This window comes from Chlamydotis macqueenii, chromosome 3 (genome assembly GCF_036417535.1).
Source record: "Chlamydotis macqueenii isolate bChlMac1 chromosome 3, bChlMac1.mat, whole genome shotgun sequence".
NCBI lineage: Eukaryota > Metazoa > Chordata > Aves > Otidiformes > Otididae > Chlamydotis > Chlamydotis macqueenii.
Genome location: NC_141558.1, coordinates 69566943 through 69594940, shown reverse-complemented (window position 1 = coordinate 69594940; position 27998 = coordinate 69566943). Strand labels below are relative to the sequence as shown.

The following is a 27998-nucleotide window of genomic DNA, read 5'->3' as shown; positions in this document are numbered from 1 at the left end:
GTTCAAGATAATATAAAATAATTCCGAGTCACTAGAATAATTACAGCTGGCCTTCCGAAGTGCTGCATCTATTGGTGGTCTGGTTTAATCTTCGTTGCAAGACATCTTGTCTTGTGCTGCAGGATATGGCTTCTCTAACGCCGACAAGAGCAGCAGTGCTTGTGAGGCTTTGCTGGGGGCTGTGGCTGAGCTGCCATTCTTGCAGTTGGAGGTATAAGCAGAGAAATAGTTCATCCTGTAAAGCTCTGCTCGGCTCTTACAGCAACCCAGCTTGCTCAGCAGCAGAAAGAAATCCCTTCGAAACGCTTTGGTGAAAATTGCATAGAGAAATGGGTTTGCACAGGAGTTGACGGGGTAAAATAAAACCAGCAAGATCTTGGAGTTTGTCACTGTGATGAGAGGTACTTTAAAGGCAGCAGATATGGCAAAAAAGGAGATGGGGGCCATGCAGGTAAAATCTGTGAAGATCAGTATTGCCATTCTCTTGGCAATCTTGGTATCTTTATTGGCAGCTACCAGCTCTGGGTTCTGAACAGCTATGTAAATCTTAATGTAGCAAGCACAAATGACAATGAAGGCGACAACATTTAGCACTAAGATCAGCAGTATGTAGGCTTGGGAAAGACCCGTTTCGATATCCATGGGTAAACAAATACTGACCTTCATGTAACTGCTGACCCCTAAGAGAGGCAGCGCTGCTATGAAAATGGAGAATATCCAGCCACCAAGCATGATCGGCACAGCGTGCCTCAGTCGTAGCTTGCGATCCAGCTGCATGGCGTAGGTGATCGTATGCCACCGTTCTATCGTGATCACCGTGAGCGTGTACACGGAGAGCTCACTTGCAAACACGGTGAAAAAGCCGGCAGTGCTGCAGCCGCTGCCGGTTTGCCAGTCTATTGCATGGTTGTAGTACTGACCGCTTGTCTGGGCATCGACAGAAGCAATGAGCAGCAGGTAAAGTCCCATGCAAAAATCGGCAAAGGAGAGGTTGCACATGAGGAAGCGAGGAACGGTGAGCTTGTAATGGCTAGTTAGGAGAACGAGGAGTACAGTGAAATTGCCAGCAATGGCAAGGATGTTTATAAACCAGATCAGGACCCGGAGAAAGCTGTATCCCAGGATGTCTTCGCAAGGATTAAATGCATCCGGTTCTGGAGTGCATGTGAGTATCTTAGGCTGACAGAAGTCATACACAAAGTCAAAGCCAGTCATTTCGCCGTCGTCGAAAATGGCTGAGTAGCTGTAAGGAGAGGCATCTTCATCTGTTGCAAATGGGTAAGTGTTCTTTTCTGCTGACCACAGCGAAGTATTGTAAGATTCATCTCTGTAACTATTAAAAGAAAAATGCCCCCAAGTAGAAGTGAACTATTTGTTACATGCTGCTCACACTCTTTTGTAAAATACAACAGATTACAGTTATTTTAAAACAGTTACTTCCTAGATGTGTTTCTACAGGGTGTTTACATATAATGAAGCCTTGTAAAGATGCCTTTTGTTCAGGTAGCAGCCTTGGAGAGCAGCAGAGGTCACAGTCACATCCATGGGAATGCTTTCCTATACAACTTATTTGTAAGTACTTTATCTTGATTGCTTCATAAGCAAGCCATCTTTCTCATGCTGCAGGTAGACTGCAGTTCAAACTACAGTAACACTTGAATTGATGGAATATTTTTTTGATGCGTATAGGTTTATCAGACAGTTATAGAAGCCAAACTAAAATAATCTAAGGATTTTAACTATGCACCCTTACCTTGCTTAGGAAACACACTTATTAAACGAAGTCCTGTGACTACGTATGACTTGGGAAGTGCTGAGGGATTTGACGTTCACAGTATTATACAGTGAGAAGAGGAAGTGTGCATGGTTAACTAGATAATGTCAATGGCTAGGGATATATTAAGTTTAGACTGGATCCAGTGCCCAATTATAAATGTTCCTACAGTTTAAAAATAGATCTCTCTAATCTCCAGGTCATCAATAGTGTGGGGATAAGCCTGCCAAATAAGAAACATTTTAAAAACAAACACTGTCCCTTCTGATTCCTTGCCAGAACAGCTAGCTAATTCACAACCATCCAGTCATCCCAACTACGAGTGTTTCGTGGGCAACACAATCTGCAGTGTGTGACCTGGAAAGCATCTTTATTGAGGACAACTCTTCAGAAAATTGGTAGCTTTGGGGTAACTTAAATACATGCTTAAACTTCCATGTCTACTGAAGCATGCGCATTAAACTGTTTTTCTGGAGCAGGGTCTTAACTGGCAAACGAAGCTGAGCTGCCTTTTAGCTATTCCTGTTGGGCAAATAACTTCCCAGTCTTGTTATCCTAACTCTTCTCTCCTTACATGAAAAACTACTCAATGTCTTGCTTTGAATTGCCTGGCTTAAACTGGAAAAGCAGGGAATATGTTTGACTCAATTTATTAACAGTAAATGTCTGTGATTTTTTTCTGAGAGGCCACGTAAACATGCTGCCATGTGCAAGCTGCTTTTTTTTTTTTCTAATAAGAGCTTGGGACTTCCAGCTGATTTCTGCTGTGGCTTCCAGACTTTTCAACTTGCAGCCTTTCAGCCCATGAATCACGACCTTACTTCCATTTGCTTAATATTATGTCTGCTCAGAAAATTGATGGGATTCAGATTTACCAAAGCAAAAAGCTTCAGGAGCCAACAGACTGCGCAGGGTATTTAATGCAGAGTAGGAGTGCAACAGGTGCTAATCTGAAGCAGGGGGATTAGTCTGGTGTAGGCACTGGTGCTTTGTGTGATCATATTCCTCACTGGGGTGTTGCTTCACTTGCCTTTATAACGTGATCTAATGCTGTGTGTTTACCTCCTTGCCTCACCTTGCTTCTCCCCACAGCCATCCTGACAGAAGCAATATATTCTTGATCTTGAGTGCCTGGCCTTTGTCTTTTTGTAGTCCTGAAGTGCTTCTGTTTTGCAGTTAGGAGTAGAGTGGACAGGATTGACTAGGCGAGGCACTCAAAGATGATGCAGGCAGGCAGCAAACAAAAAGTGCTGACAAGAGAATCAAGGCCGAATAAAACCAAAGGCCCCACCAACCAGCAGATGAGATAATGTCCAAGGAAGTCAGTATCCAAATGGGCCAGTCGCATTTCAGCTGTATTTAGCTGTTGGAATTTTGTGACCACAACTTTGTTTTTCTAGACTTTGGAATGCTCTGACCCCATCTCAGGGCTAAAGAGAAGTCCCAAGGTCGCCCATTTAGCTGTAGAGGGATTTGTAGTTGCAAATCCTTAAACTTCTCCATTAAATACTGATTAGAGCCTGTGTCATCCAGCATGGCCAACACAACAGTTTTGATGTTAGCCTTTCTCATTGTCCCACTACACACTATCAAACAGAACTGTGATGACATGGAAAGACATATTTAAAAGAGGTAAACCAATTGCATGGGATCATCACACTTCTGACTCACGGACTCTCTTTTTAGTCTGGAAAACCACTGACATACAGACTTTGAATTATCCTTTTTATAGGCAAAAAAAAATTATTAACAGTAGCAGCTCTTCTTTGAATCACACAAACAACTGCAATTATCTCAGTGCATGAAAAGTCTCCATGTAGGCCATTAACTTCCTTAAATATTTAATCACTGTTTTGAAAGTCTTTCAAGAATTCAGAAGACAAGTTGGAGTGAGTAAAGCTCATGAAATTATGTTTTTTCTTTCCTCCCTTTTGAACATCAAAATCACAAATCTTGGTTTAATGATAGTAAAATTACCACTGTGCAGCTTGTAAGGGTGACTGAATCGGCAGCAAAAGACATGCTGTTCTAGAAAAAACACATGAACAGCAGGAGAGGGAGGCCCATATCTGCTGCTTCAAGCATCTATATGCAGAGAGGTACTTACAGTATTTCATTAGTTGGTTTCCTCATGGTGCTTTCACACTCTTTGGAGAAGGTATCAAAAATGGCAAGCAAGGAATTTTTTCTGAAAGAAGGATGAAAAGGAAGTTAAGTTTCAATCTGGATTTTGGCCAAATTCTCATCTTCTCTGCAAGTGATTTTCACAGATGCGTAAGGTAAGCTAGAGTTGGCCTCACAGCAGCGTGAACATTCATGTAGACCTCTGGAAGCAGGAAGGAGAAAACTTCAAATACTGCAACAGTAGGCAGTACCTCTTGGGGGGTATAAGGATGGTCTTCCAGCTCGGTTAATGTTTATGATGTATTTTTTTATAGTGAAATAACTTGAGCTCTAATTAAAAGGTATATTTTGCCTTATGAAATATTGTATTGAAGTGGGCCAAATTCTCCACCAGTATGAACTATAGCAGTTATGCTGGCTTTTAGAGAAGTGCATGTTAACAAATGCTAGGAAGCTGGCCTGCTACTCTCTTAAAAACCGTTTGGGAGCTAGAGGCAGACTTTATATGCTGTGAGTAAAAATATTTGAAAAGTACAAGTTGAAAGATGACATATTTGGCAAAATCTCTGGTTTTGAGGCTTTGAAAGTATGGGCCAGGTACTCAACCAGTGTAAATGGAAATGGCTTTGACCTCATTGCTGCAACAGTAGAGTCAACAAAAAACCCAAACTATTTTGTGTACTCTTAAGAGAATCAAGACACCTGGAAACTTACAGAAGGTTTTATGTACAATGAGAGAAATAAGATACCAGTCTAAGCCCCTATGTCATGCTTATAAATAACAGGATGGCAACAGAAGTTGTGTTTTTCTTGTAATTTTTTGAAGCTGTGGTATAGCCTGGTTTTGGTTTTGTCTTCCCACATTCAGGCCAGTAGAATAAACTCTAGGGAACTGAATGCTACCTTCCACATCTCTTACAGGACTCCAGGAATGAGCACACCACAACTGTACCCCAGGAATCTCAAGAATATTTGATCTGAGGACTTTATTTCCCTAATATCTGTGATGCTGACTTAAGTGAACCTGCTTGCCCGGCCAGATGTATGTAAGACCTTGTCACCGTATCTCACTCATCAGAGAGAGCTGTCCATAGGTGCTATGGAATGGGATGTGGGGCAGGGGGAGTAAAACCTGGATGGGATGACTGTATGTAGAGTACAGGGCAACAGAAGGAGGTAGATGGAGACAGAGACAGGCTGCAGCTGTGTGACCATGAGAATACATAACCACACAAAGACTCTTCCCTGTGTAACCTGGGAAGGTCTTGGGAAGTCTCTGTCTCTGTGGTCTTCTGTCATCAGTAGATGACAAGGAAAAGAGACAGAGATGTGCCTCCCATTCCCCTGTAGTAGCTGGCCATATAGAAGATAACAGCCTGTTGCTTGTACAGTTTTTTCCAGCAGCAAGGGCTGTGCAGAGGGGTAATGCATCAGCACTGCTCTGAACCCTGCTGATACCCTAGTTAGGAGGGCAGTCTAGTTTCCTGATTTGTATGTTTGGTTTTTTTTCCCCAATTTACTACGAAAACAGTGTCCTGGTTTTGGCAGGGATGGAGTTAATTTTCCTCTCAGTAGCTGGTGTGTTTTGGATTTCGTGTGTGAAGACTGTTGATAAACACCCTGATGATACACTGTCTGGCTTTCCAAGTCTCACTAATTGGCAGATGCAGGAAGCTGGGAGAAAGACAGACAGAATAATTGACCCAAACTGGCCAAAGAGAGTATTCCATGCCATAAACGTCATGCTCAGTATATAAGTGAGGGCTGGCCAGGGTGGGTATCTGCCTTCCTGGCATCCATCTTTGCTCCTCGTTTTGCTGGCATCGTTCCCTCTACCTTGCTCTCCCTTTTGCTCCTTTGCTTGCTGCTCGGTTTTCTTTCCGTGATCGCTGCTCGGGACGGGCTGTATCGGTCATGGGGACATTGGGTGGTGAGAAAACACATATTGTTCACTTTGTATATTTTAATATCCTTATATTCTGTTATTATTGTAGTTTTCCCTAGTTATTTTAGTAAATTGTCTTCATATTAACCTATGAGTTCTCCTTCCTTCCCAGTTCTCTCCCCCATCCCACTGGGGAGGGGGAGGGTGAGCGAGAAACTGTGTGGTAATTCGGGCTAACCCATCACAAACAGCCACTAAATATAAGAAAGTGACTTACTAAAGCACCCCTGTTTTTATAGAGCATGGTCACTTTGCAAAGTCAAGCACCTGGAAATTAGTATATTAGGAATGTAGTTACATCATCAGAATGAGTAAAACTTTTTTTTTAATCCCAGAGTTGCTTATGCATTTAATACACTCAAGAGACTTGATCTGGGACTGAATCAGTTTAGTAGCAAAAAAACGCTGAAAAGTTAGCTCTAGTTGTCTCAGAGTGACTGCCCCAAATTAACGGATGAGAAGCGCTATTTCTGTGGGCTTGTGTCAGGTCCTTATTTAAGTGGGCAACTGAAAGCCTGCTTTTCTATTAGGTCATCATATCACCTGCATTAAATAGGCTATATTGCTGAAGGTTTGGAGGTTTTCTTTGGGTTTGGTTTTTTTTTTTTTTTTTGGAACTACGTGCTATTGATGGAGATCTATATTCCATGTGCCAGTAGGCTTTTTTTTTTTATTGAGAAACCAAGAAAAAGAAAAGCTTTACGCAAACTTAGACCATTGTTCCTGCTGACAGATCCTGGGCACAGGGTGAGATCCATTTCTGTTCTAAAATAAACAGAAATAATTTTCCTGGCTTTCGCAGGGATCTGTTGTTTCGTGTGAGGCCTTGTTATGTACCACAGCTTCCTTGTAACCGGAATAAGAATAATCGAACCTTCTGAGCTGAATAAAGCAGAATTGCTATTTTGGAGCTTCTGAAGTACTGCAATACAATAATGTGCTATTCAGACATACTTTTCTGTCCTTAGATTTCGAAAAGCACAGCAGTGGCTGGGATACGTTAGAACAGCTTCCAGAAGACTGCTGAATTTATCCAGCGGTGGCAATCTCTTTAACGAGTAAGATGACGTTGCATTTAAGACTTGAATGGCCTCGAGCCCATAACTAGGCAGGGACTCCAGTGCTGTTGAAGAAATATCCCTGCAAAATAAAGAGAGCATTCTCTTTTCTTTTCATACCTATAAAAATACCACCAAAGCATGCTGGTAGGTAACAGCGACTCGTTTTTTCACAAAGGTCTAAATCTACAAAGCCATTTCAGCATCTGATACCCAGCTCAGAAACGTGGTCTGTGAAACTACAGAGCGGTGAGGTAAGAACATCCTCATGGCCTAGGAGCCCCAGTGAGGCAAGGAGCTCACTTTGTCCTGGGGAAACCGAAACCCACTGCTCCAGGGACTGTGCCCTGACCTCTCTTTTTGAAAGCCACCGTGCACGGAGTGAGGAACGGCTCTTTAGGCCAGAGAAAGGGAGAGAAAGTGGGCAAATGTGACTCTCCAGCCAGCTAACAGGTAGGACACCCTCCTGGCTCTCTGCTTGGCTCTGAAGGGCTGTTTTGCATGTTTTAATTAAATGGTTGTTAATTAAAAGACATAAAAGAATTCATCATTCTTGCGAAGACAAACTTAAGCAGTTTGGTTTAGAGTAACTTCAGAGGGGCTGTTTGGGTGAGGGAAGGCCATTGACATGACTATGGATTTTCAGAATCAGGCCATTAAACAGGGGAAAAAAGGCTGCAATTTTGAAAGTGATATTAGTAATGCCATGTACTATAAAGCACCAATAAAAGCAATAAAATAGCACGTGTGGCACGGAGTGCTATTTACAGAACCACCCATTGTATTTTATCACATGGAGTTAGAGCCAGTGCAGCCCTGCAGTAAGTACTTATTAATAAAGCATGATGATGATGATAATAATGTGTTTTATTCCACACAGGCTTACAGCATGCGATCAGCTAGTTCACTTTTATAACCGAATTCTAAAATTAATATATTGTAAAAACATATTCATCCTACCAAAGGGCAAGTTAGTTTGCAATGGCAGAATATGAGGCACAGGAATAAGATCAGGAGCATCGGACACAAATAAAGCAAAGGCCAAAATATCTAAGAGGTGGAGGTCAACGCCAGTGCTAGAACTGGCTGACAGGCATTTGTCATGGGGCAAACTTAGCCTGCTGCCCTATAATTTCACAGCATCTTATTGACACGTTTCCATTTTACAAGCAGAATGTAAGAGATCAAGTCTCCTTTCAGACTCAAAGTCTGTGTTTGCTGAGATGATGCAGCCCAACCTGGTTCCTGTGGGACACCTACGAACCCAGGTAACGGGGCGGTGGATACTTACAGGACATCTGGCCCTGTGGCCCCTCTCAGGGCATCGTTGTGTATCCGCCTGAGGTTCTTATTGTCCTTCAGGATTCTGTGGAATGAAACATTAACTCTCTTTACATCTGTATTTTAAAATAACCCTTTTTTGGTTTCTTCTTCCTGTCTCTTTCAATCCTTTCTCCTACCACAGCGGTTGTTGTTGCAGTATCTGGCCTGGGAATGCTTGTGTTTCTCATGCGACCTTTCTCTCCACTGAAGCCATCAGACCATTATCATCTACATTTAATTCTAATAATTTCCAATTTCTGCTGACTTTAACCAGGAACAACCAGTCTGGTTCCTTCACTACAGTAGCAGCGTACAAAAATTCAGCAGAAGTTTTGCCCAAACCATGAGGCTAGTTCCAGAGCATGTGAGTGATTTAAAAACCATTGATGTTTCCAGACATAAAATGTAGGTTCCTCAGTTTGGGCTATGGTTTCAAGCTTTCCACTGTTGCTGCTAAGTTTAAGAATTTATTAAATTGTTGTCGTAAAATTACAAGCTTTTCTCATAAAAACTGCAGTGTTCTAAGGGATGGTGTTTCACGAGAAGCAGTAAGTGTTGCAGGATTAACAACTGAGTCGCAATAACACCGCAACATGCAGTTTTCTAATGGATATCATGAAACAACCAGTTAAGCTGAAGCAAGAGCCTTTAACTGTATTTGAATTATTATTTACTGTTTAAAAAAATACTGAGGAGGGGGAACATACTCACAATTGGTTCAGCTTTGTCCCATTGAAGGCATGGCTGTGGATATCTTCAAATCCATTTTTATATAATTTGCTGGGGATTAAAAAAAAACGTGGAAGGGAAAAAGATTTGGAAAACATGAGATTATGTTATGTACTACAGGTTTCAAACCTTAATGCTGCATTCATTTTAATAATTAGAGGGTCTGGCTTATAAATAACATAGGTAACTATTGTAAGACATACATTAGCTCTAAAATAAAGATAAAATTGCAGCTTAAATTCCCTAAGCACCTTGCTCTTTAGCTGTTGAAGAAAACTTCTGTTTCAATACAGATCCTCCCTCCTCTGAGGGGCTCACCTGTACCTCACCTGCAGACAACAACCTGGAGGCAGAAGACCCAGATTTTGTGGTGTCAGCACTTATAAACGGAAGACTGCAAGGGCTAGAGGAGTGTCTGATGGAAAGCAGCTCTAAAGCCCAGAGGGTGCTGCTGGACTGCAGATCCTCTGCGGACCGACAAATCTTCCAGCAGCCCAAGTTTTGCAGAGAGGCAGGGGTGAGTCGTGCATCATCCAGCGATCAGTGAGCTATCAGCTCCTCCGAAGTACTGCTGCCAGGCTTGAACTGTGCTGGGGAAAGCTCGCTGTCCCCAGCACTGCACAGGGACACTTGGTGCCACCCTGGGCTCTTGGTTCCCCACCTGGGGGCCAGATACCTAAAGGTTGGGCTCTGCTGCACATAAAGTCCAGCTCTTTTCCTTTATTAGGAGATCTAACCTATGGCTCTGGTTTCACTGAGAAAAATCCATTTGTGATATTAAGTTCACGTTTCCAATATAATTTAAATATAATCATTTGTACATAGTATTTTCTTCTTTAATATTAAGCCCTAATGGAAAAATTGACACAGTTTATAAATTAAACAAAATTTCTGTTGTTGCTTTTCCACTTGTTTTTGGGAGAGCAGAAACTAGGGCTATGGAACCTGCTGGCCAGAAAAGGTAAAGTATGGGAAGTGCCTGGCTACATTTCATAGAAGAATGAGCCTATCTCTGCACAATGCTGAAATTAGTGATTTCCTTAAAAAACACAATGATATGTAGGATCAATTTCCCCATCCACATGAAACATTAACTGTTGGAAAGACCAAATTAGCTATTTGTAGTGCAAGGTATTACTTTAGGCTGACTTTACACCTTCATAGATTACTTGTATTTCACCAGACCATGCTGCAACAACTGGAATTATTTCAGCTAATTACAGTTAACAGCATGGGGTGGAGGTAACATGTAGCTCTACAATTAGGAAGCTGCTGATAAGGTAATTCTTTTCTTCTTGTCGTGAGCTCCCTACCACAAAAGGATGGGAGAAAAATGATCTGTGTCTGTCTCCTGACTGAGTTAGACACCCTCCCATTTAATACACTTTAGGATTACAGTAAAAATCTTAAGCACCTTTCACCATCTCTCGTATGTTCATTTTCTTGCACCATTAACAGAATCATAATCTTGCTGAAGTTATTTTGAGAACTTGCTGATACGAAAGAGGCTCATAAGATGAAATGATGCCCTAAACTAAGCAATTGCTCCTTCTTAACATTGTGTGGAGTAGTCTTCAGTCATGTTTATGCTCAGTTCCTCTCACGGTTTCAGAAGGTATTGGTCAATACATAAGATTTGTGTTGAAATTACTGTCATGCTGGCAGATTAGCCTGGTGAAGGGCACAATCGAGTCAACTGCAGTACTTGCTCGTGTGCACAGCTCATCTGCAGGTGCAAACAGTGATTGAGTTTTGTGTGAGGGTTTTGGTACACACTTGTCTCAAGGCAAGGTTCCCCATCTAGATGTGTACTGCCTTTTAAATATCAGTCTGGTCTGCAAAAGTTGGCTTTACTGGCCTCCACATTGGTGTCTGTGGCTACAACACAAAGTAGGTGGCCTGCTGCTGCCCTCTGTTGCTCAGCTGATCCTTCCTCCAGAGACTTCAATTTCAGCCACATCCTGCGGAGAGGCTCTGTCTGTGATTTTTTCCTATGTCAGCACTTTTGTGGAAGTTTTTGGGAGCACAAGAATCCTGCAGAATCTCTACACAGTTCTTGCTGTGCTGGCAGATGACACCTCACCTTGCCTTTCTGCTGCTTTTTGCATTCCTCGGGTGGGGCATCTCACTTAGCATCGAACTCCCCCATCTCACAGATGGCTTCAGAAATGAATCCAAAGTTTGCTAAAAGGAAAGTTTTGGGTGGGAGACTTATGGGAATCAATGTAAGCTGAGTCAAGAGAAATCAGGGTAAGAACAAGCATCGGTACTTCATACCAATTTCTTCTCTGCCTTCCTCCTCTTCAGAGGGACTCTGCGCAGCAGCGTTAGATCAGTGGTATCAGCCTGGTCAGTCCCTGAAAACACTGTTTCAAGAAAATGCACCCCTGAGGGCAAGAGGGAGACTTTGGCCTTCAGTGCAGCTTTCGGAGTCTAGGCCCTGTTGATGGTATTTTAAAAAACAACGTTGCACGGAAGATGAGGATTTGGATTCCTCTTCCTGTTTTCTTTCCTAAGTGAGGTTAAGCTTTTGGATAAAACCCTGCTTTTCAGCTTGAAGAACATCCCTCGATTTCCTAAGCATTTCAGATTTAACTCACAATACAGATACATATTGTATATGGTTTAATTTCACAATTTTTATAAAGTCAAGCTACTCTCCTCAAGCAGAAGTGTTATCCTCACAGAAGGAACTCGAGCTAGGATTATTTTACTCACAGTGTCAGCGATTCATTGTTCATCCCTTGGAAAGCATTTTGTGGTATAGTTGTCATACGCAAGTTATCGCAGAGCTCCCTTTAGGAGGGGGGAAAAAAAAAAGTTATTTTTGTCAGTGATCCAGGAACAAGATGGAAAAGCTGGGTTAGGTTGGGTCTCTACTTACAAAATAAAATGAGCTTCTAATGAGAATATCTGTGTCAGATCTGGAAATTGTCTTATTCCAGTGTTACAAATGCTCCTAAAGAAAAACATAATTTCTATTTACAGGAGAAAAGATTGCCAGAGTGGATGCAACAAAAAGCCAACTCAGTAGGTATGAGTTTAACAATGCTTTAAAAGGTAAGTGACAAATATAATAATTTTTAATTAGGCTCCAATTGTGTTTGTAAGACCTGTAAAAATTAAGTTTTGTAGCATCCTCAAGCAGTGTCCTGGAGAAGCAGCATATGTTCTCTCTACATTAAGTACAAGGAGGAGATTTTAGTTACCCCTTTTGCATAGTACCTTGTTTATCTGAAAGCTTTATTCTAGAAATAAGCACTTAGCCAAACTAATTTGCAGACTTCACTACTGTTTTTTCCATTACTGCCCTGCCCTGGGTTACTTTATTTTCTTGCATATTAAAAGACCTCACTGTTGGTTAAACTGGACATTAAAGCTATCGTAAATGATGTATGTACTTTCAGTGTACCATAACGCATGAAAAACTTTTTTCCTTCTATTCCTTTCTGTAACTTGTCCATGCCTTGAGAAGGGGAAAAAAAAAAAGCAAACAGAAAAGAAACAGAACTTTTTCTTACAAGTATTTTAGCCTTGGAAGGTTTCTGAATGCTCCGTCCTCGATGTGCAACAGATTTTTCGTGTTCAGGATTAGTCTGTAATGAGGGAAAAATATTTCAGTATTATAATGCATTTGGGAGAGTCCTGAATTTTAGTAGCAATTGGCCTTGTCAGAAAAGAGTCAAGTGCAGAACATGGCAGAAGGTTCTCCTGCTGTGAACAAACTTTCTACAAATATACCACGAGTGCATTTTGAAGCACTATTGGTAATAATAACGGCCCGTAAAAAGATAACAGCTAACAATTCCTGAATTCTCATGGTTCACTGAGCTGACATGATCTGGCCTGGATATCCTGGTCACTGGTGGGAGTTAGCATTTTGCCTTCATCTGCTGGTTCTTTGGGATGTGTGGTCTGGGCTTGTGGTGTGCCTGATGCAGTGAGCTCCTGCTTTACCACAGGGGCTCAGAGGGACAAGCATGCTACCGTGACGATGACTGTGCCTCCAACGGTGCTTTTGGAGGTGGGGCTGTGCAAGGAGCCTGAGCTCTGGGTGTGTGTGTGGATGCCTGGTCCTTGCCCTGCGAGCAGATCCCTTTGCATCATCCTTTGTTTCCATCGTATTACTGATGCTCTGCCTAGCCAGGAAAGGCAGTTCCTCAGATGTTTAAACTCTTAGAGCCCCAAGGACTGCATCAGAGCAGTGGCTAATAGCAACAGATGCCTGCTTAGATCTGCAGAAACTGGGAGATGGAGAGAAGTGTGTGAGAAATACTGTTTCCTAGCGGTTGCTCAGAAATGGGACAGGCTCTCTCAATCAAGGAGCGCTTTCTGCAAGTATACTATCTGATAAACCTATATGTTTGCATAAAAGCCCAGCAGCCATAGTCCAGCTCCCTCTCTACGCACGATTTACAAAATTCAAAGGTTTTAGCATATGAAACTGCAACAAGAGTTCAAATCCAAGAATGCTATTGAACCCACCTACCCTGATCATCCACTGAAAGTGGCCTTGAGTGCAGCTTGGGACATCAAGCCCTTGCAATGTGAGGCATGTAGAGCACTCAGGATTCAAACAGGTTTTCTTGCCAGCCTCCTGCAGCTCTTCAATGGTCTTGCTTAGCTTTTGGTTTCAGCAAATGACAAGCTATCCATAAACTCTAGGTAGGGGCCAAATATTTTATTCCTTCCCTAAACCCACCACTGATTCTAGTGGAAGTTGGTCCCAATCAGAGGTGGACCAATCTATCTCTCGTGCTTATTTGAGTGAATAATTGGCTTCAATGGAGTTCACATATGAAAAAAAAAAAAAAAAAAAGACAGATTTGTCCTTACTCAGTTACACCATTTTTAAGCCACTCACTGATTATGCTCTGTGAAAAAGGCAGTAATGAGATATTGAATCAGATTCATAGTTTCTAATTTCACTAAATATTTTGGAGCATTCTCCTAGTCATCCCTTTAACCGTCTCTCTCTCTCTCTCTCAGATGCCTGTGCTATGCAGGTCAAGTTTAAAAATAGCACATGTTCTGTTTGAGTAATGTTGTAGTGCTCAAAAGAAAAGCTACACATACTAAGCATCTGTATTTAAATACTGTAGGGCTTTGAAAACCGCATCTTCAAAAAGGAAGATTTTTCTTATCTGTTGTCACCTTGAATTGTTTCCCCCCTTAGAAGGCTCGACAGTGCCAGCAGAAGTAGACACAGAGCTCCACTCCTGTCACTGAGCTCACTGAAAGCAGTGGGACTTCCTGTGTGTGGATGTCTTTGCATGATTTAGATGTCCAAGGCTAGACCTTACAAAGTGCTCGCTATTTTATAAAGTACTTTGGAGAGAAATGTTTCTCATCAGTAGACCTAATCCAAAGCCAGCCAAAGTAATAGTGAAAAATTTGGTCCAAGAATACTTCTCTGCAGACTGTTTACTCCTTGATGATTCTAAATCACGACATGGATGCCTTTCTTTAACTGATGCTTACATTTCAGACAAAGTGGGAAGGCTGTCAAATGCGCCTGCTTCTATTCTCTCCAGGGAGTCACTCTGAGAGATTTCACTGTAATGAAAAAGGCAAACACAAAGCAATACATTAACAGAAAAGATACCAGAAATCAGCTTTCCACTTTGTATTTCCTTCTTTTATACAGAGTTGTTCAACTCCCCTCCCCAGTTCTTGTTTGGCAGCAGTGTCCATGCTGAGACATGCTGAGAGCCCGTGCCAGCAGGGTTTGACAGTGACCAGCCTTTTGCTGTCTTGGTAGAGGGGTACGCCAGCCTTCTGCAGTAAGTATCTCTGTAACAGCCAATCTCCATTTTCTCAGTAAATTGTCGGTAAGGCAGCAACTAAGGGTCAGAACTAATGCAAACGGAGTGAGCCCAAGCCTGTGAGCCTTTTGCTCCTATCGTTGGTCCCGCTTAGTGAATTTATTTGCATGGGCAAGGATGTAGATAATGTTCATGGTGCTTCATACGCTATTATTAAGTCAGGATGATGGTCATCTAATCCACAGATGTAGAAATACACACATATGCAATCAGTGCACTTCATGAATAATTTTTGGATTTAAATGCCATTTTCATTATCTGCATGCAAACTGAAAGCAAGAGACTCTTTTTCATCATTACACCATCCAACATGACTGTTTTTGTAGGCACTGTTGGATTTTGATGTACTGATGCTCCTATTCCACACTGGTAGTTAAGAATAACCAATGCTGAATTTAGAGGAAAAAAAAAAATCCGCTTACTTGATGCTTGTTAAATGCCTGCTAGATTAAGATTTATGGGGCTACACAACATTGACTCCTGAAAGTAAAGAGTATATATTGATGCGTATATAGGGTAAAGGTCTTCAAAACAGTGCTTTTCTCGACAGAATTGACTGGAAGGGCATACAAACTAAATATAAGATTACAGACTGTCAATAAAAAAATATTTTCTAAACATCTGGAATGCATCTACAAAATCAGAGTCAGTATTGTCACAGTCCTGAGAGTTATCTTATTTCAACTGTCATTACGAGAAAACAATTCTTATTGGTGTTGATACAGAATGAATTATTTTTTTCATTTGTAGTGGAAAAGGGGGATGCACACTAGAAATCATATTTAAACATGTATGTATTTCTTACAGAAATATTAATGATTTTTTCCATAATCAGAATTCAGTGAGATTGTTATTACACTAGTTACTCATAAATGAAAGATGGATGTAGAACAAGTGGCCTGCTGGGTACCTGATCCTCAGAGACTCATGGACTCAGTGCCTGCTCACAGAACTTGAAGACTCTTTCAGGTTTGGGGTCTGAAACACGGTCCTTTCACGGAATCCCTCCTGTCTGCCACTGGCTTACCATTTACCTATGCTGGAATGACTTATGGCACTGAGAATAACTTATCATCTGATTTGCAGGTGGTGATGAGTTGCCAAATAGATGATTTAGAGATTTATGATTTAAAAATATGTATTTTTCAAAGTAAAGCTAAGTGTTCTATAGATTTACTTCAGATGAATACATCAATTTCTGTGCTATTAATTTGGAGAGATACATTAAAAAAACACAAAGAAATCAATTAAATTCTCTTTACAGAAGGGAAAATGCCAATGAGCAAAAGATTCTCCGTGAAGAACAGGATATGCATGCAGCTTGGGAAAGCTTAGCCTCGAGTCATATAGGTAGGAGAAGCTTTGTAGATTTAAGTTGGTCTCCCATCTGAAAATGGTAAGTTCTCATGAAGCATTCAGATGCAAGTGAATGCAAGAATACAATGCTGTTGGATGCTACTATAATGCTTTGTTGCAGTGGAATACATGCAGCAGAGTTCAGTTTATTTTCTACTTGCTAGAGCTACAAAAACACGTAAGTTTATACTTTGGCCAAAATTGTTTAACCAATGAGCACTAAAAGCTAAACTTTTAGTCCAGTTGAGTCTATTCATGCATTTTCATTACCCTCACCCTTTCAGTCTTTGCCTTCAAGAACGGACCACGAAAGGGTTTCCACCTTTCTCTTTTTGTTTCCTTGAAACTAAATTACATAACATCTAACATCTATTTGAATATATGATGCACTATGCACGTTTCATAGGTGAAGAGAAGTATAAAAAGTGCACCTTGAAAAAAAAGTGGCATCACTTGTGCTGCGCTTAGGTTCTGGGGGAGATCACTCCCCTGTTCTGCATTGCACTGTTGTGTCATCAACTTTGTCCTTTAGAGACCACTCAATGCAGGTAGAATGAAAAATAATAAATAAGGGAGACCCAAGCCTGCTCTCTTTCAGCTGGAATAACAAAAAAAATAAGGGCAAGAGTGGTCAGATGGGCTCTGTGGTCTGAGACCTTGATATAAAATAGGTACAAAGCCAAGGTAGGGGAAGCAACACAGAGCCGGTGTGCAACATTACAGCACTTGTACATCAAAAGATCCAAGAAAGGGTTCAGTCCTACTGATCCCCTGCCAAGCTTATCTCCTGGTGCAAAACGCCAAAGAAATCTCTTATTTGGGTACTACATAAATGTATAATCACAGAATGCCATAGCTATCATGGGAGTGATAATGTTTTATGATAGAAACCTATCTCCTCTGCCAATCAAAAGCACCTGCCATCAGTTACTAAGCTGCATCCAGTTCTCCCCAACATGATTAATATTTCATTATGTGAACAAATGTTGAAAATCAAACCTTTTCAAAGAATCTTTTATATATTGCTTTTAAGAAAAGAAATGCTATTTTTATCCTTCCCCAGTGTTGTTTTTTTTTTCGCCAATAGTATGTTTTAGCAACACATTTTCACATTATTGTAAAAAGATGTTATTTGAGATGGAGGTTGATGTTAGAATTTCTAGCAAGAAATTAAGGAAAATTTTGTCAACTTACATGATGTAGGCATCTCTAAGTCCTTCAAACGCGTGTGATGGGATTACTTTTACAGGCAGGTGAGTAAATGATCTGAAAAAAAGAAGAGAGAGGAAAGGATTGTAAGGCACGGGGTTTTCTTGTTTACAGACTCTACTGATACAGTGGGCAGAAAACAAAAAAAAACCCATAAAGCTACTTTATTTCACCTGCAGTTCTCTGTACCTCTGGGGCCTGATCCATTTACCATCGATCTCAGTTAGACTGAGTTCAAAGGATATTGGGTCAGTTCCACAACAGCATAAACCTGAGACTAATCACCATCAAATCAATAATCATAACCTAATAAGTAAATTAACAGTCTGATGGTCTGCTACATTCACAGTCAAAGGAAGCTATAGGCTATTTAAAGTAAGTTCCCCACAAAAAGTGGCTTTCATGTAAATCTTTTTCTCTATAAAACAATATCTTTGCATTCTCTGGACCATATTCTTCTCTCAGGAGTATCCCTGTAGTGCTGCAGCATGGCACCCGGAATTCACTGGCAATGCCCTGGCTGTGTACAAGTGTAGAAGAGGTAAAACTCAGGCCTGATACGGTGGATTTTGGGGTTTTTTTTGTGTTTTTTTGTTGTTGTTGTTTGTTTTTTAATAAGAAATTGCACCAGTGTGGTTAGTTGATTAAAAGCAAGTGTACATTTTCCTTTTCAATTTTTTAATTTGACTGAGAAGTTAACAATGACGTGGAAGACAGATCTGCATTTTACCATTCCACTCCACATCTGAATCTCAGTATTTTTACCAGACAATTTATTTAGCCATGACCACACTCTCCTTGATAATGGCCACAGGAAAATATTTAAGATATTTCAAGATGTTATCTCTGTGCAAACAGATAATTGCTCTATTTTCCTCTTTAATTACAAGTATCTAGTCAGAGACATTTGTTTCCCATCCTTAAAAACCCTCTCTCAAGGTTTTTTCACTGAAATGTTTCCATGCTATTTATAAAACCTGCTTTTTTTTTTCCTTTGTTGTCATAATCCTTTATATGAAGACAATTAAAAATGTTTATCAACTTATACATATATATATGAACACATCATGCCCACACAATATAGTGGCAAGCTGTCAAATGTATTTGTGTCTTGGGGTCACTGGATGCACTAGGGAGCCTGGCAGTCAATTTCTAGGTATGTTCCAAACAGTCTGTTTGATCTTTGGCAAATAATTTCATTTCCTTACACCTTGTCTCCCTGTCAGTAAACTGGGAATAACAGCGCTTCCCTACCTAATAGGGATGTTGTAAGGATATATATGTTTTTGACACCATTGTGATTGGGTCATACCTGTCTCTAGATGGATGCTGGCATGTTGTGTTGTGTGTGAGGTTTGGTTTAATCAGAAATGAAACTAAAAGTCATGTGCCTTGAGAAATCTATTTGCCCCTGAGGGGACAGACAGGTAGAGATAAACCTACAGTAGGGTTCAATACTCTGAAAACAACTTCAGGAAGAAGTAGAAAGTAGAAGCTGAGGAATTCCCACTCTATAACCCTGCCAATGGGAACATCGGAACTGCAAAAAATATTACCATTTAGAAAAGAAACACAAAAGTACCAAAAAAAACCCCAACCCACCACCAGGTCTTGGCTCTTAATTGCCTCAAAATCTTCAGCCCAGGAGCCTCCTACCTCCCTGTGATGTGCCAGTGAGCAGCGTGGTGGCTGTAAATTCCCATATTGCGCAGTTCGGAGTGACCTGCTCCTCCCTGCCTCCAGAAAGCCTTTGGCAATGGTGCTTCCAGCTTAGCCACCTCAGCTATGCAATTAAATTTAAGTGGGACGACCCAGCACTTTTAATATGTACTGTAGTTAAACTCCATGATGGCACTTAATCCATTCTGTATTTCAACTTCATTGTTTTTTGTTTTTTAATTCTCCTGAGTTCACCGTGATAGCTGGCATTGTGAACTCATCTCCATTGACACTACCTCGTCCCATTAAGCATCTCACAAAACAGCAAAAACAAAGGAAAAAGGCAATTCATAATCAGCCTTCTCTCTTAACCCTCAAAATACCAGTGTAGCACACATAGATGCTTCCACACTGATAAAGACATCTTAAATTCACCAGAGGTGAATGTTCCCATCCATGTTCTTGTCCATTTTACCTTTGTGGTTAGTATCTCAAACCCTGCCTCTGTTAAAGGGAAACATGTTCATTTAGATGTCTCTTTCTATACTCAAAACATTGCGAAGAAGATCTTTTAGCTTGCTGAGCACAATCCAGCCTGTGTATATGTATAAGCATTTAGGTTAATAGAGTTTTGAACTGGTTGTTGCAGGCTTAATTTTTTCCGGAGCGCCCAGTAAAGTGAGGCCTTCTCTCATGTGTTGAAGTCTCTGCTATTGTACATGACTGATGTCTTTGATAGCACACAATGAAACTCAAGCAGGTACTGGCAGGAATTAAATATTGATTTCTGTCTGATAGCACTTAGATTGTGATACCCAGGTGCAACCAGTTATTCATCTCTCAGAGCTGAGAAAGCTTTTGACAAAAAAGAAGGAACAAACTGGGTTTTACAAAGCTACAAAGCTTTTATCCATCTGACTGGCCCATGCTACCAGCCTGACTTCTACACTCATGAAAGGAGGGATGCATCCATCTTTAATACCAGTTACCAGCACTGGTTTGAAAGAGTGTTGTTAGTAAAGGATGAACTTTTCACTTTTAAGAAAAACTGTAATGTTTCTGTCGTCGTTAATACATCACAACTTGTATGCTTGTACTCACTCCTGCCATTCAGCAGCTGACAATACCTTGGCTCCAGATAATTGCGGGACTTTTCATCCTCGGAGAAAGGATGGACAGAAAGGAGTGGGGAGCCAGCCAGCCTTCTTGGCATTCACCAGCCCTTAGTGTTTCTATAAATCAAGCTTGGTTTTCAAGGTACATCATTCTAGGCAGTAACGTGTGAAATGGCCAGGCAAAATACGTGTAAGACTATATAAGCACATCAGGAGAGACAGGAACAGCACCTAGATTGACCAAATTCTGTCCTTGCCTGCTAGCTAAAATACTGTCCTTCTCTCTTCAGCTAGCATTTGTTTCCTGTATTTTTGTTTTGCAGTCATAAATTTAGAGTGGATTTTTCACAGGGATGGTTATCTTCCTGTTACTAGGAATACCGTGACTAGTAGGGACCACCTTCTGCTTCCTCTGCTGTGAGTGTATAGATGGAGCAGTAAGAGCTCTTTAGAAAATGTCCATGGGGCGGTTTAACGCAAGGCTACAGTGGCATAAAACCACTGTAGTTCTTTTTTTTTCTTTTTTGCTTCAGGGATACAGCAGAGGCAACTTGACTCAACTTGACAACAATTTTTATCTGCCAAAGGATAAGCTTCTGCTCCTGCGCTACCACATAGACTCAAGCTCCAAGAGAAGTATTGGAGAGGTCCAGATGCCTAAAGACTGCAGGATGACTGGCAGTCATGTTGATGAGGAATCAAAGCCCAAGTCCACTCACACCACTGGAGAAAATCTCTGCATTACAGAATTCACCTTTTGCAAAAAAAACCCGATTAGTTGAACGGATAACAGATTAAAAAAAGAGCACAGGCCCTATAGCACTAGGTATGAATGTGCTGCTGTAGCTGGGTTGGCTGTTACATTTTAGTGTCTCTGTTTTAAAGGATTAATCATATTTCCAATGCCCAAAAGGTGAATGCATAAGGGTGGCAAACATTTTATTCTGTGGTGTCCTTGGACTTAACTCAGAAGGACTGGGAATACTGATTCAAACTAAGACTGAAACCCCACCATTTTCCTAGGATTTTTATCAGCTTCTGAACGCAACTTGAAGTGTTGGCACTGACTTTTAAAGCCCTTTACATCAAGCGTGATCTACCTGAAATGCGAACCATGATACTCGATATATGTTACAAGCAGCCAAAGAGTACTTTCCACTTGATGATGATGGGTGAGATACGTTACCTCCTATGAAAGACACCTTGGCCCTGAAACTGAATTCCTCTGCCAATTCCAAAGAGCCAAGTATGCCTCCAATGAAGACATGACAGAACTGTGTACTTCTTCACGCTTTTGCCACAAAGCTTTGGATGTGGTGCCTGGAAATTTGGTGCCTAATCACGTGCCGCTCACCCTATGGCAGAAGCCCTGCACATGCTCAGACGCAGCAAAGTGAACCTCACTACGAAATGAGGTTTTTGGAGGGGCAGAAAGGTATTAGGTATCCAATGCCCATTACTGGACAGCTGGAGTTGGGTGCTTGTCCATTTAGACCTTGCTAAAAAATCCCAAAGTACATAGGAGACTTCAAAAGAAGGAAAAGAATGTTTTGTTTCAAAATATAATGGTGTGTTAAAGATTATTTTTCTGCTGAGACCACGAAGACGCACAGCTGCTATAGCCAAAATGGCATACAAAGGTGTCTGGATAATAGAGTTTCTATGGTGTTTGTGTAACATCCAAATTAAAAACAGGAGCCTGAGAAAAATATGGTCAATTCAGGACTGTAAAAAACACATAATTCTGCAACCTATCGGAAGCCTAATCATTTTGAAAACTCTTCCAGCAATGATATGACATGGCATGAATAACTCGGGTAAAGAAAAATGGCTGAAATTTCCCTACAACATATATCCTCAGGCTGTAACAAATTATCAAAAGTACATTTGGAAGCACAGTTCATTACGGCACCAGGGCTTAAATTATTCACGTATTGCTGGAGTTACACATTGGTCTTTATTTTCTTGATTGACTATACTAGTGAGAAGGACTTTTCTGAGTCTGGCTTCTGTGTTATAATGGCACCAATGTAAGGACGTGGGCACCCCTGGAACAGTGTTGGAACAACCTGGAGCAGCATTTTTTTCCCAAATTATTAGTGATCTTGCAAGCACTACATTGCAATTCCTCTGGTGTACACAGGTATGGATGTGACTACAAGAGGACAAAAATAACCTTCTCTTGCTTTGTCTCCAATGCACAGAGCTGTGCAGGGGGAGAAGAGAGCTAAAAAGATTGGTAAAGTATGGAAAGAGAGGGAATCATTACTAAGCAAGCTGGAAAAGTCATGTGAGTAAGAGAGAGTGGAAAGAGTAAGGGAGAGAGGAGGACAACAGCTAAGTGGATAAGAAGACACTATGTATGAAAATCAAAGGAAGAGGTGAAAGTAAAGTAAAAGAGGCTGAATAAGAACAAAAAAAAAAGAGCAAGAATCCATGTACACCTGTATGGTTAGAGACTGCATTCATTGGTACAGGTTTGTAATTGTATGATGAATGTAAGCTTTCTATTAAAAGAAACAAGTAATACAAAGAAATGGAAATTTAATAGTATAGTTCCAGGTTAAATATAAATTAGGTTGCATGGGGGCTGAAAGTATAAGGAGCTGGACACGTCTGCAAATGCAGACTGAAAGGCAGGGATTTTTTGGACATCTAAGTGTAAATATTTTCTCCGTAGAAGTATTGAGCAGAATCTTGGTCAAACTCTTTTCTGACTGTAAAATTGGTTTCTACAGCCAGCCTAATAGCTGTACTTTGAGTACATCATAAAGAGGAAATGTTCTATTAAAGGTTGAAGGGAAGAATTCCTCTCTTAATTTTGCCCATCATCTAGCCCTGTTGGTATGAGTGAAGCGTAACTGGCAGCGCCCATAAGCCCATTATCTGTCTTAACCTGATCACTGAGGTTGGGATGTGGTTTCTCCTTGGGGTGACAGATGGAAAAAGGAAAAATAAAAAAGTAAACAAAAAAAAAGAAATTAAAAAATCACATAAATGTAGAGCTTTTGATAACTTCTCTGGGCAGAGAAATGTGACTGATCCACTGCCTGTGCTGCGTGCAGTACCAATACCGGGGAAGAAATGTGCTTGTTGCAATAACTATGGAGAGTCTCTCCAGCATCCATGAGCTCTGCTTTCTCTGACACTAAGGTAACGCAAGGAAATGGGGAGGAAACAAATTCAGGACAGAGATTTTTCTAAAAACTGACTTTGGAGGACTGATTCACAGGGCTCTAGACTAATACAAATTAGTACTTCTTGCTTCTATCAATTCTCAAGCAAGGGAGAAAGGAAAGAGGAGATCAGGGATAGTATCATCCCTGGGGAATTTCAAGAGCATGTTAAATTTACAAACAAATCGGATGAAAATGGAAAACACAGGCTTTGTTACCAAAAGGGGCATAATAAGAAAACGCCAGCTCAACTCATGCACAGATAAGCAAGGGATCCTAGAAACAGCAACTATGCTATCTGGTGGTCTTCTAATCCCATATTTTGACACCATGGTTGTTTAGATGAGTGCTGTAATTGAGCCCATGAACAACACACCAGCACTTGAATACCTACCTATGTGTATCAAGTATTTGGTCCGCTCTACTGGATCATGAGCTTGGAGTATGGTGGGGGCGTGGGGTTAGGGAACGGCTGTGATTCCCTGTTGTTATAATTTAATCCTAATTCCCAGAGAAGCATTGGGCAGAAAGATAGGATGGACCACCCTACAGATACCCAAACAGGTGTCAAAACTCACAGCGGCTTTTGCACTATCAGAGAGGGGAAAAAAGAGTAGCCACAAACTTGTCAATGAGTCAGACCTCGAAAAAAGGCAATGAGCATGGCTAGGAGGGTTTTGATGCTTTTATATAGGGAGCATCAAATTGTACAAGCCTTGGAACAAGAGGCTGGGAGAAGCCTAATGGATTTGTGAAAGAAAAAGCAAACAAACCCCAGAACTGACAGAAGGTTTAAGACCAAGTATTCACCTTTCACTTGGGTTTCTTTAGAGTTCCCTAGCCCACTACGAGGTGCTGGTTTTGGAACAGAGAAGGCAGCATTTGCCTCCTGCCACAGTGGGAGAATGCAAAAAGTTCAGACAGCTGCACCACTTCTCTCTGTCATTGTGGCTGGTGGCACACGGCGTGCGGTTTCGAGGTGCAACACTTTCCCCATTGAGGCAGCGTCCCGAAAGGATGCGCACCTTCTTCCTCGGGAGAAAACTCTGCCTGCGGGCTCGGCCAGGCTTTCAGCGCCGGGCAGCCTTCAAAACCCAAGTCAAAGGCCAGCCCCATGCACGCCCCCCTTACCTCCCGCCACCTTCCCACCTCCGCGGGACGAGCGACGCTCCCGCAACGGGCAGGGGCCACCGGAGAGGCTCCGCTGCTCTACCCTGCGCATACCCCCGCGGAGTCCCACCCGCGGAGCAGCAGCGCAACCCGCTCCCCAAGCCCCCGCGGGGCTCCCCACGCCCTCGCCCGCTGTTTCGAGCAGGACGAGGCGATAACAGGCAGTAACAACTCTCCCCCCGCCCCGCACCGCCGGTAACGCGCCCCGCGGTACTTACGCGCGGGCGGGCGCGGAGAGCGCCCCCTGCGGCGGCGGCGGGCAGCGCAGGGCGGGCTGACTGCAGGCGCAGGGGGGAGGGCACCGGCCGCCCGCCCCGGCGGGCAGCAGGGCCGGCGGCAGCAGCAGCAGCAGCAGCAGCAGGAGGGGCAGCAGCGCGGCTGGCATGGCCCCCAGCGCCTCCTGGCCGCCTCTCGCCTCTGCCCGCCCGCGGGACGCGGGACGCGGCCGGAGCCCCCAGCTCCTCCCGCCCCCGCCCCGGGGCGGGCTCGCCGCCCTCAGCCACGGGGGAGCCGCGCCCCGGGGCTCTCCGGGGGAGCGGCCCTTCCTCTGCGTCCTGTGCCTGCTGCTAGGAGAGCTGGGGGCAGAGGCTACAGGTGACAAGCGGCAGCTTGCCTTTGATTTTCCAGAGTCCCGTGGCCAGCTGAGTCCCCACGGTCCCCTCGCAGGAGGTGATCTGGTTGGAGATGTGCCTGCTCCTTGCAGGGGGGTTGGACGAGATGGCCTTTGAAGGTGCCTTCCAACCCAAACCATTCTGTGATTCTGTGACTGGGATGCTCTCCGTGCCCAGAGATGTGGTTTGGCTGGTGGTGTCAGTGCAAAGCTGAGGTGGTGGAGGTGTGGGCCCGGGAGACCCCCATTTGTCCAGCTGTTAACTGCTGTGAGAGTTTGTGTCTGGGGAAAAAGATGGAAATACATCACGTTTCCCTTAACGGAGTGAATGCTCACTGTGCAGATACAGCGGCCTCGTTAGTGAGTGGGAATGGCTGGGCTACAAACGTCCCTGTCAAATGCTCTCGTGTGACTCCACGCACGGTCACTGAATTGCTGATGGAGGATTGTAACTTGCCTGCTGAGTGATCAAAGGGAGGCATTTCAGGGTGTGTGACTTGTTACTTTATGATCAGTTATACTCTTTGTGTGGAAGAACTAATCATGTTCTCAGGACTACTTATCTTCACAAAGGTCCATTCATTTTGTAAGGGACTGCTTTACATGTAACTATCATAATTGCTGTTGTTATTATTATTTATTACTACAACTACGGCTTCTAGAAACAATAGTTAGAAATCAGGACCCTATTTATGGTGAGTGATGGAGCAAACTACCAAAAAAGATAGTCGCTCCCCAGAGTGAGATTTGCAAACTGAGCAGAAGGGAATGAGTACGTCATCACAACCTACCCGTGTTTTCAAGTCTATCCAGGAAAAAGCCAAAGAGTACAGGAGGGAATGACCCAGCACAACATGGGTTTTGCCTGAGACGATTCTTCCAATTGTAGCTTTACAATCATGGAATCAAATAGTAAAGCCTTTTACAGGTTTTGGTGTTTAGGACTAAAATGTAAGACAGGAATGAGGCGTGTGAGAGGTGTGGGGTCCAGGGGCATCTCTCTGGTCTCAGCAGGGGCTGGCAGGTGGGGTCAGTTAGCAAGCACCAGGCAGCCTCTCTGGTCTGGCCTCAGCAGCAGGACCTGTGTCCATCCTGATCAGGAGCTGTAACCAAATCTTGCACAGGAGGGTAGTGTGGCAGGGCCCTGCTTTTTTGTCCATCTCAAGAGCGCTACCATCTGCTCAACCTTCTTCCTTCAGCATCGTCCGCTCCACTTTAACTGATAGTGATGTTAGCTTTGATTCTGACCTTGCGATGGTTGGGAGGTGCACTCCATTACTTTGTTCTGCTATGCTTGGTGTACTCTTTTCCTCCACCACTGCAGCAGGGTTATTCTGATGGATGATCTACCTAATTGCAGCTAGCATGTGCCTTTATGGTGATCTGTCCTCCTCCCCCCACCTCCCCATCACCTTTGAAATCAATGGAGGTGGTGGGGTTATGAAAGTGAGGGACTGATTGATCCATGCCAGCTGACAAACCTTGGATAACATTGTGCCCTTGTGAGGACCTGCTCGTGTGAAGTGCAGTTGCCTGGAGGTGTGTCCCTATGGTACTGCTGGCCCCTTCCCAACACTCACCTGATGGTGTCATGAGCAGTAGCAGGTGTCTGAGGTCCTGCAGCTTGGTTTCCTATGAGGAGTAATCAGTGAGGAAAAATCTGGGTATATTCTTCTGTTATTTACATCTACTCATATACGTTGGTTTGGGAATGAGCCAGAAGGCAAGCAAGAGAGTCCCTTCCTGAGATTCCTCCTGCCAAGCTGCTGGTTCCTGAGGAGCACTTCAGTTCCTGAATTGACTGCGCACAGACTTTGTGTCAGGAAGCAAACTTTCTGCTGCCAGATAGCTCATCTGTCCACAGTGCTGCCTGTACTTCCAAAGTAAGGCAAAACAGCGCATCTTTTAAAAAGAATTCACTTGACAAACCAGCTTGGAAGCTGCGAGCAGCGGGGAGCAGCACCGCCGAATGACACCTGCTGTCACTCTTCGCCTGGCAAAGAGTCTTGCCCGTGTTATCCGTAGCATTTGGTGTTTTGCAGAATTCTGCTGATGCTCAGATGCCTCCGAGGATATTATTAACGAGGGTGCTGGAGCAGTGTGTGGTGTCTGGGGACATGACTGCTCTTCTCAGCGCAGTGCCTGCCAGGAGCGCCAGAGTGGTGGCACTGCTGTGCCCATGTCACGCACAAGTGGCTGGTCACATTGCGGGGCTGAGGTGCCCACGGCAGTTGTCCTAGTGGAGCCAATTGGCTTGAAGCTGGTTTTGGTATGAGCTGCGGTCACATCTTTGTCAGGGATGCTGACGTACCACTGGGTAGGGGGGCATTTCTCTTTCCTTACCTTCAGTATGTTGTCCTCAAAGTGCAGTGCTAGTGGCCATGAGGTGTTTTGTTGACTAAAGGCTCACAGAGGACTAGGTTTGTGCTGAGAACAAGGTCTGTCCGGTCTCTGTGCCTTCCCTTCCCCCTTTCAGCAAGTTTGTGAGAGGACAGGTGATCATCACACTTAGCTGTGTAATTATAAATTAGTTTTTTATTTATACATCTTTATGCTCATGGGTATACAGAGTTGATCTTGTGGTCAACTGCAAAAAACATTTAATAATCTGTAACACTCATATGTCCTTAATTGCATTCAGCCTATTGATCTGCATTCAGCCCACTAATTCACCTAAGGTGTCATGGGGAATATTGGGCACCTTGTAGGGAGAAGAAAATTTACTCCCTGGAAAGTGTACCTATCCCTGAGGCTCCCTACCCAGAAATATCTTTGAGAGATGTTAGCCATAAAAGGTTTTGATCCCCTATTATTTTTAACATACCTAAATTAAAATTGTAAGTAAAAAACTTTGTTTCTGATGGAAAGACATGATCATTAGGAAGCCTTGCACATCTGGTGCTGAGTTAGTATCTATCTGAAACA

General features: G+C 42.7%; 1 protein-coding gene across 1 annotated transcript; it reads right to left on the bottom strand.

Moving 5' to 3' along the window:
- Window positions 1–84: 84 nt before the first annotated feature.
- Window positions 85–24848, bottom strand: LOC104483055 (lutropin-choriogonadotropic hormone receptor). Its single transcript, XM_086744147.1, has 11 exons — window positions 24682–24848; window positions 17329–17400; window positions 14435–14509; window positions 12475–12549; window positions 11838–11912; window positions 11672–11749; window positions 8936–9004; window positions 8193–8267; window positions 6798–6983; window positions 3882–3962; window positions 85–1333 (listed from the first exon to the last, which is right to left on the bottom strand). The coding sequence occupies exons 1-11, from the start codon at window positions 24846–24848 to the stop codon at window positions 85–87; spliced, it is 2202 nt and encodes a 733-aa protein (XP_086600273.1).
- Between the last annotated feature and the right edge of the window lie 3150 nt (window positions 24849–27998).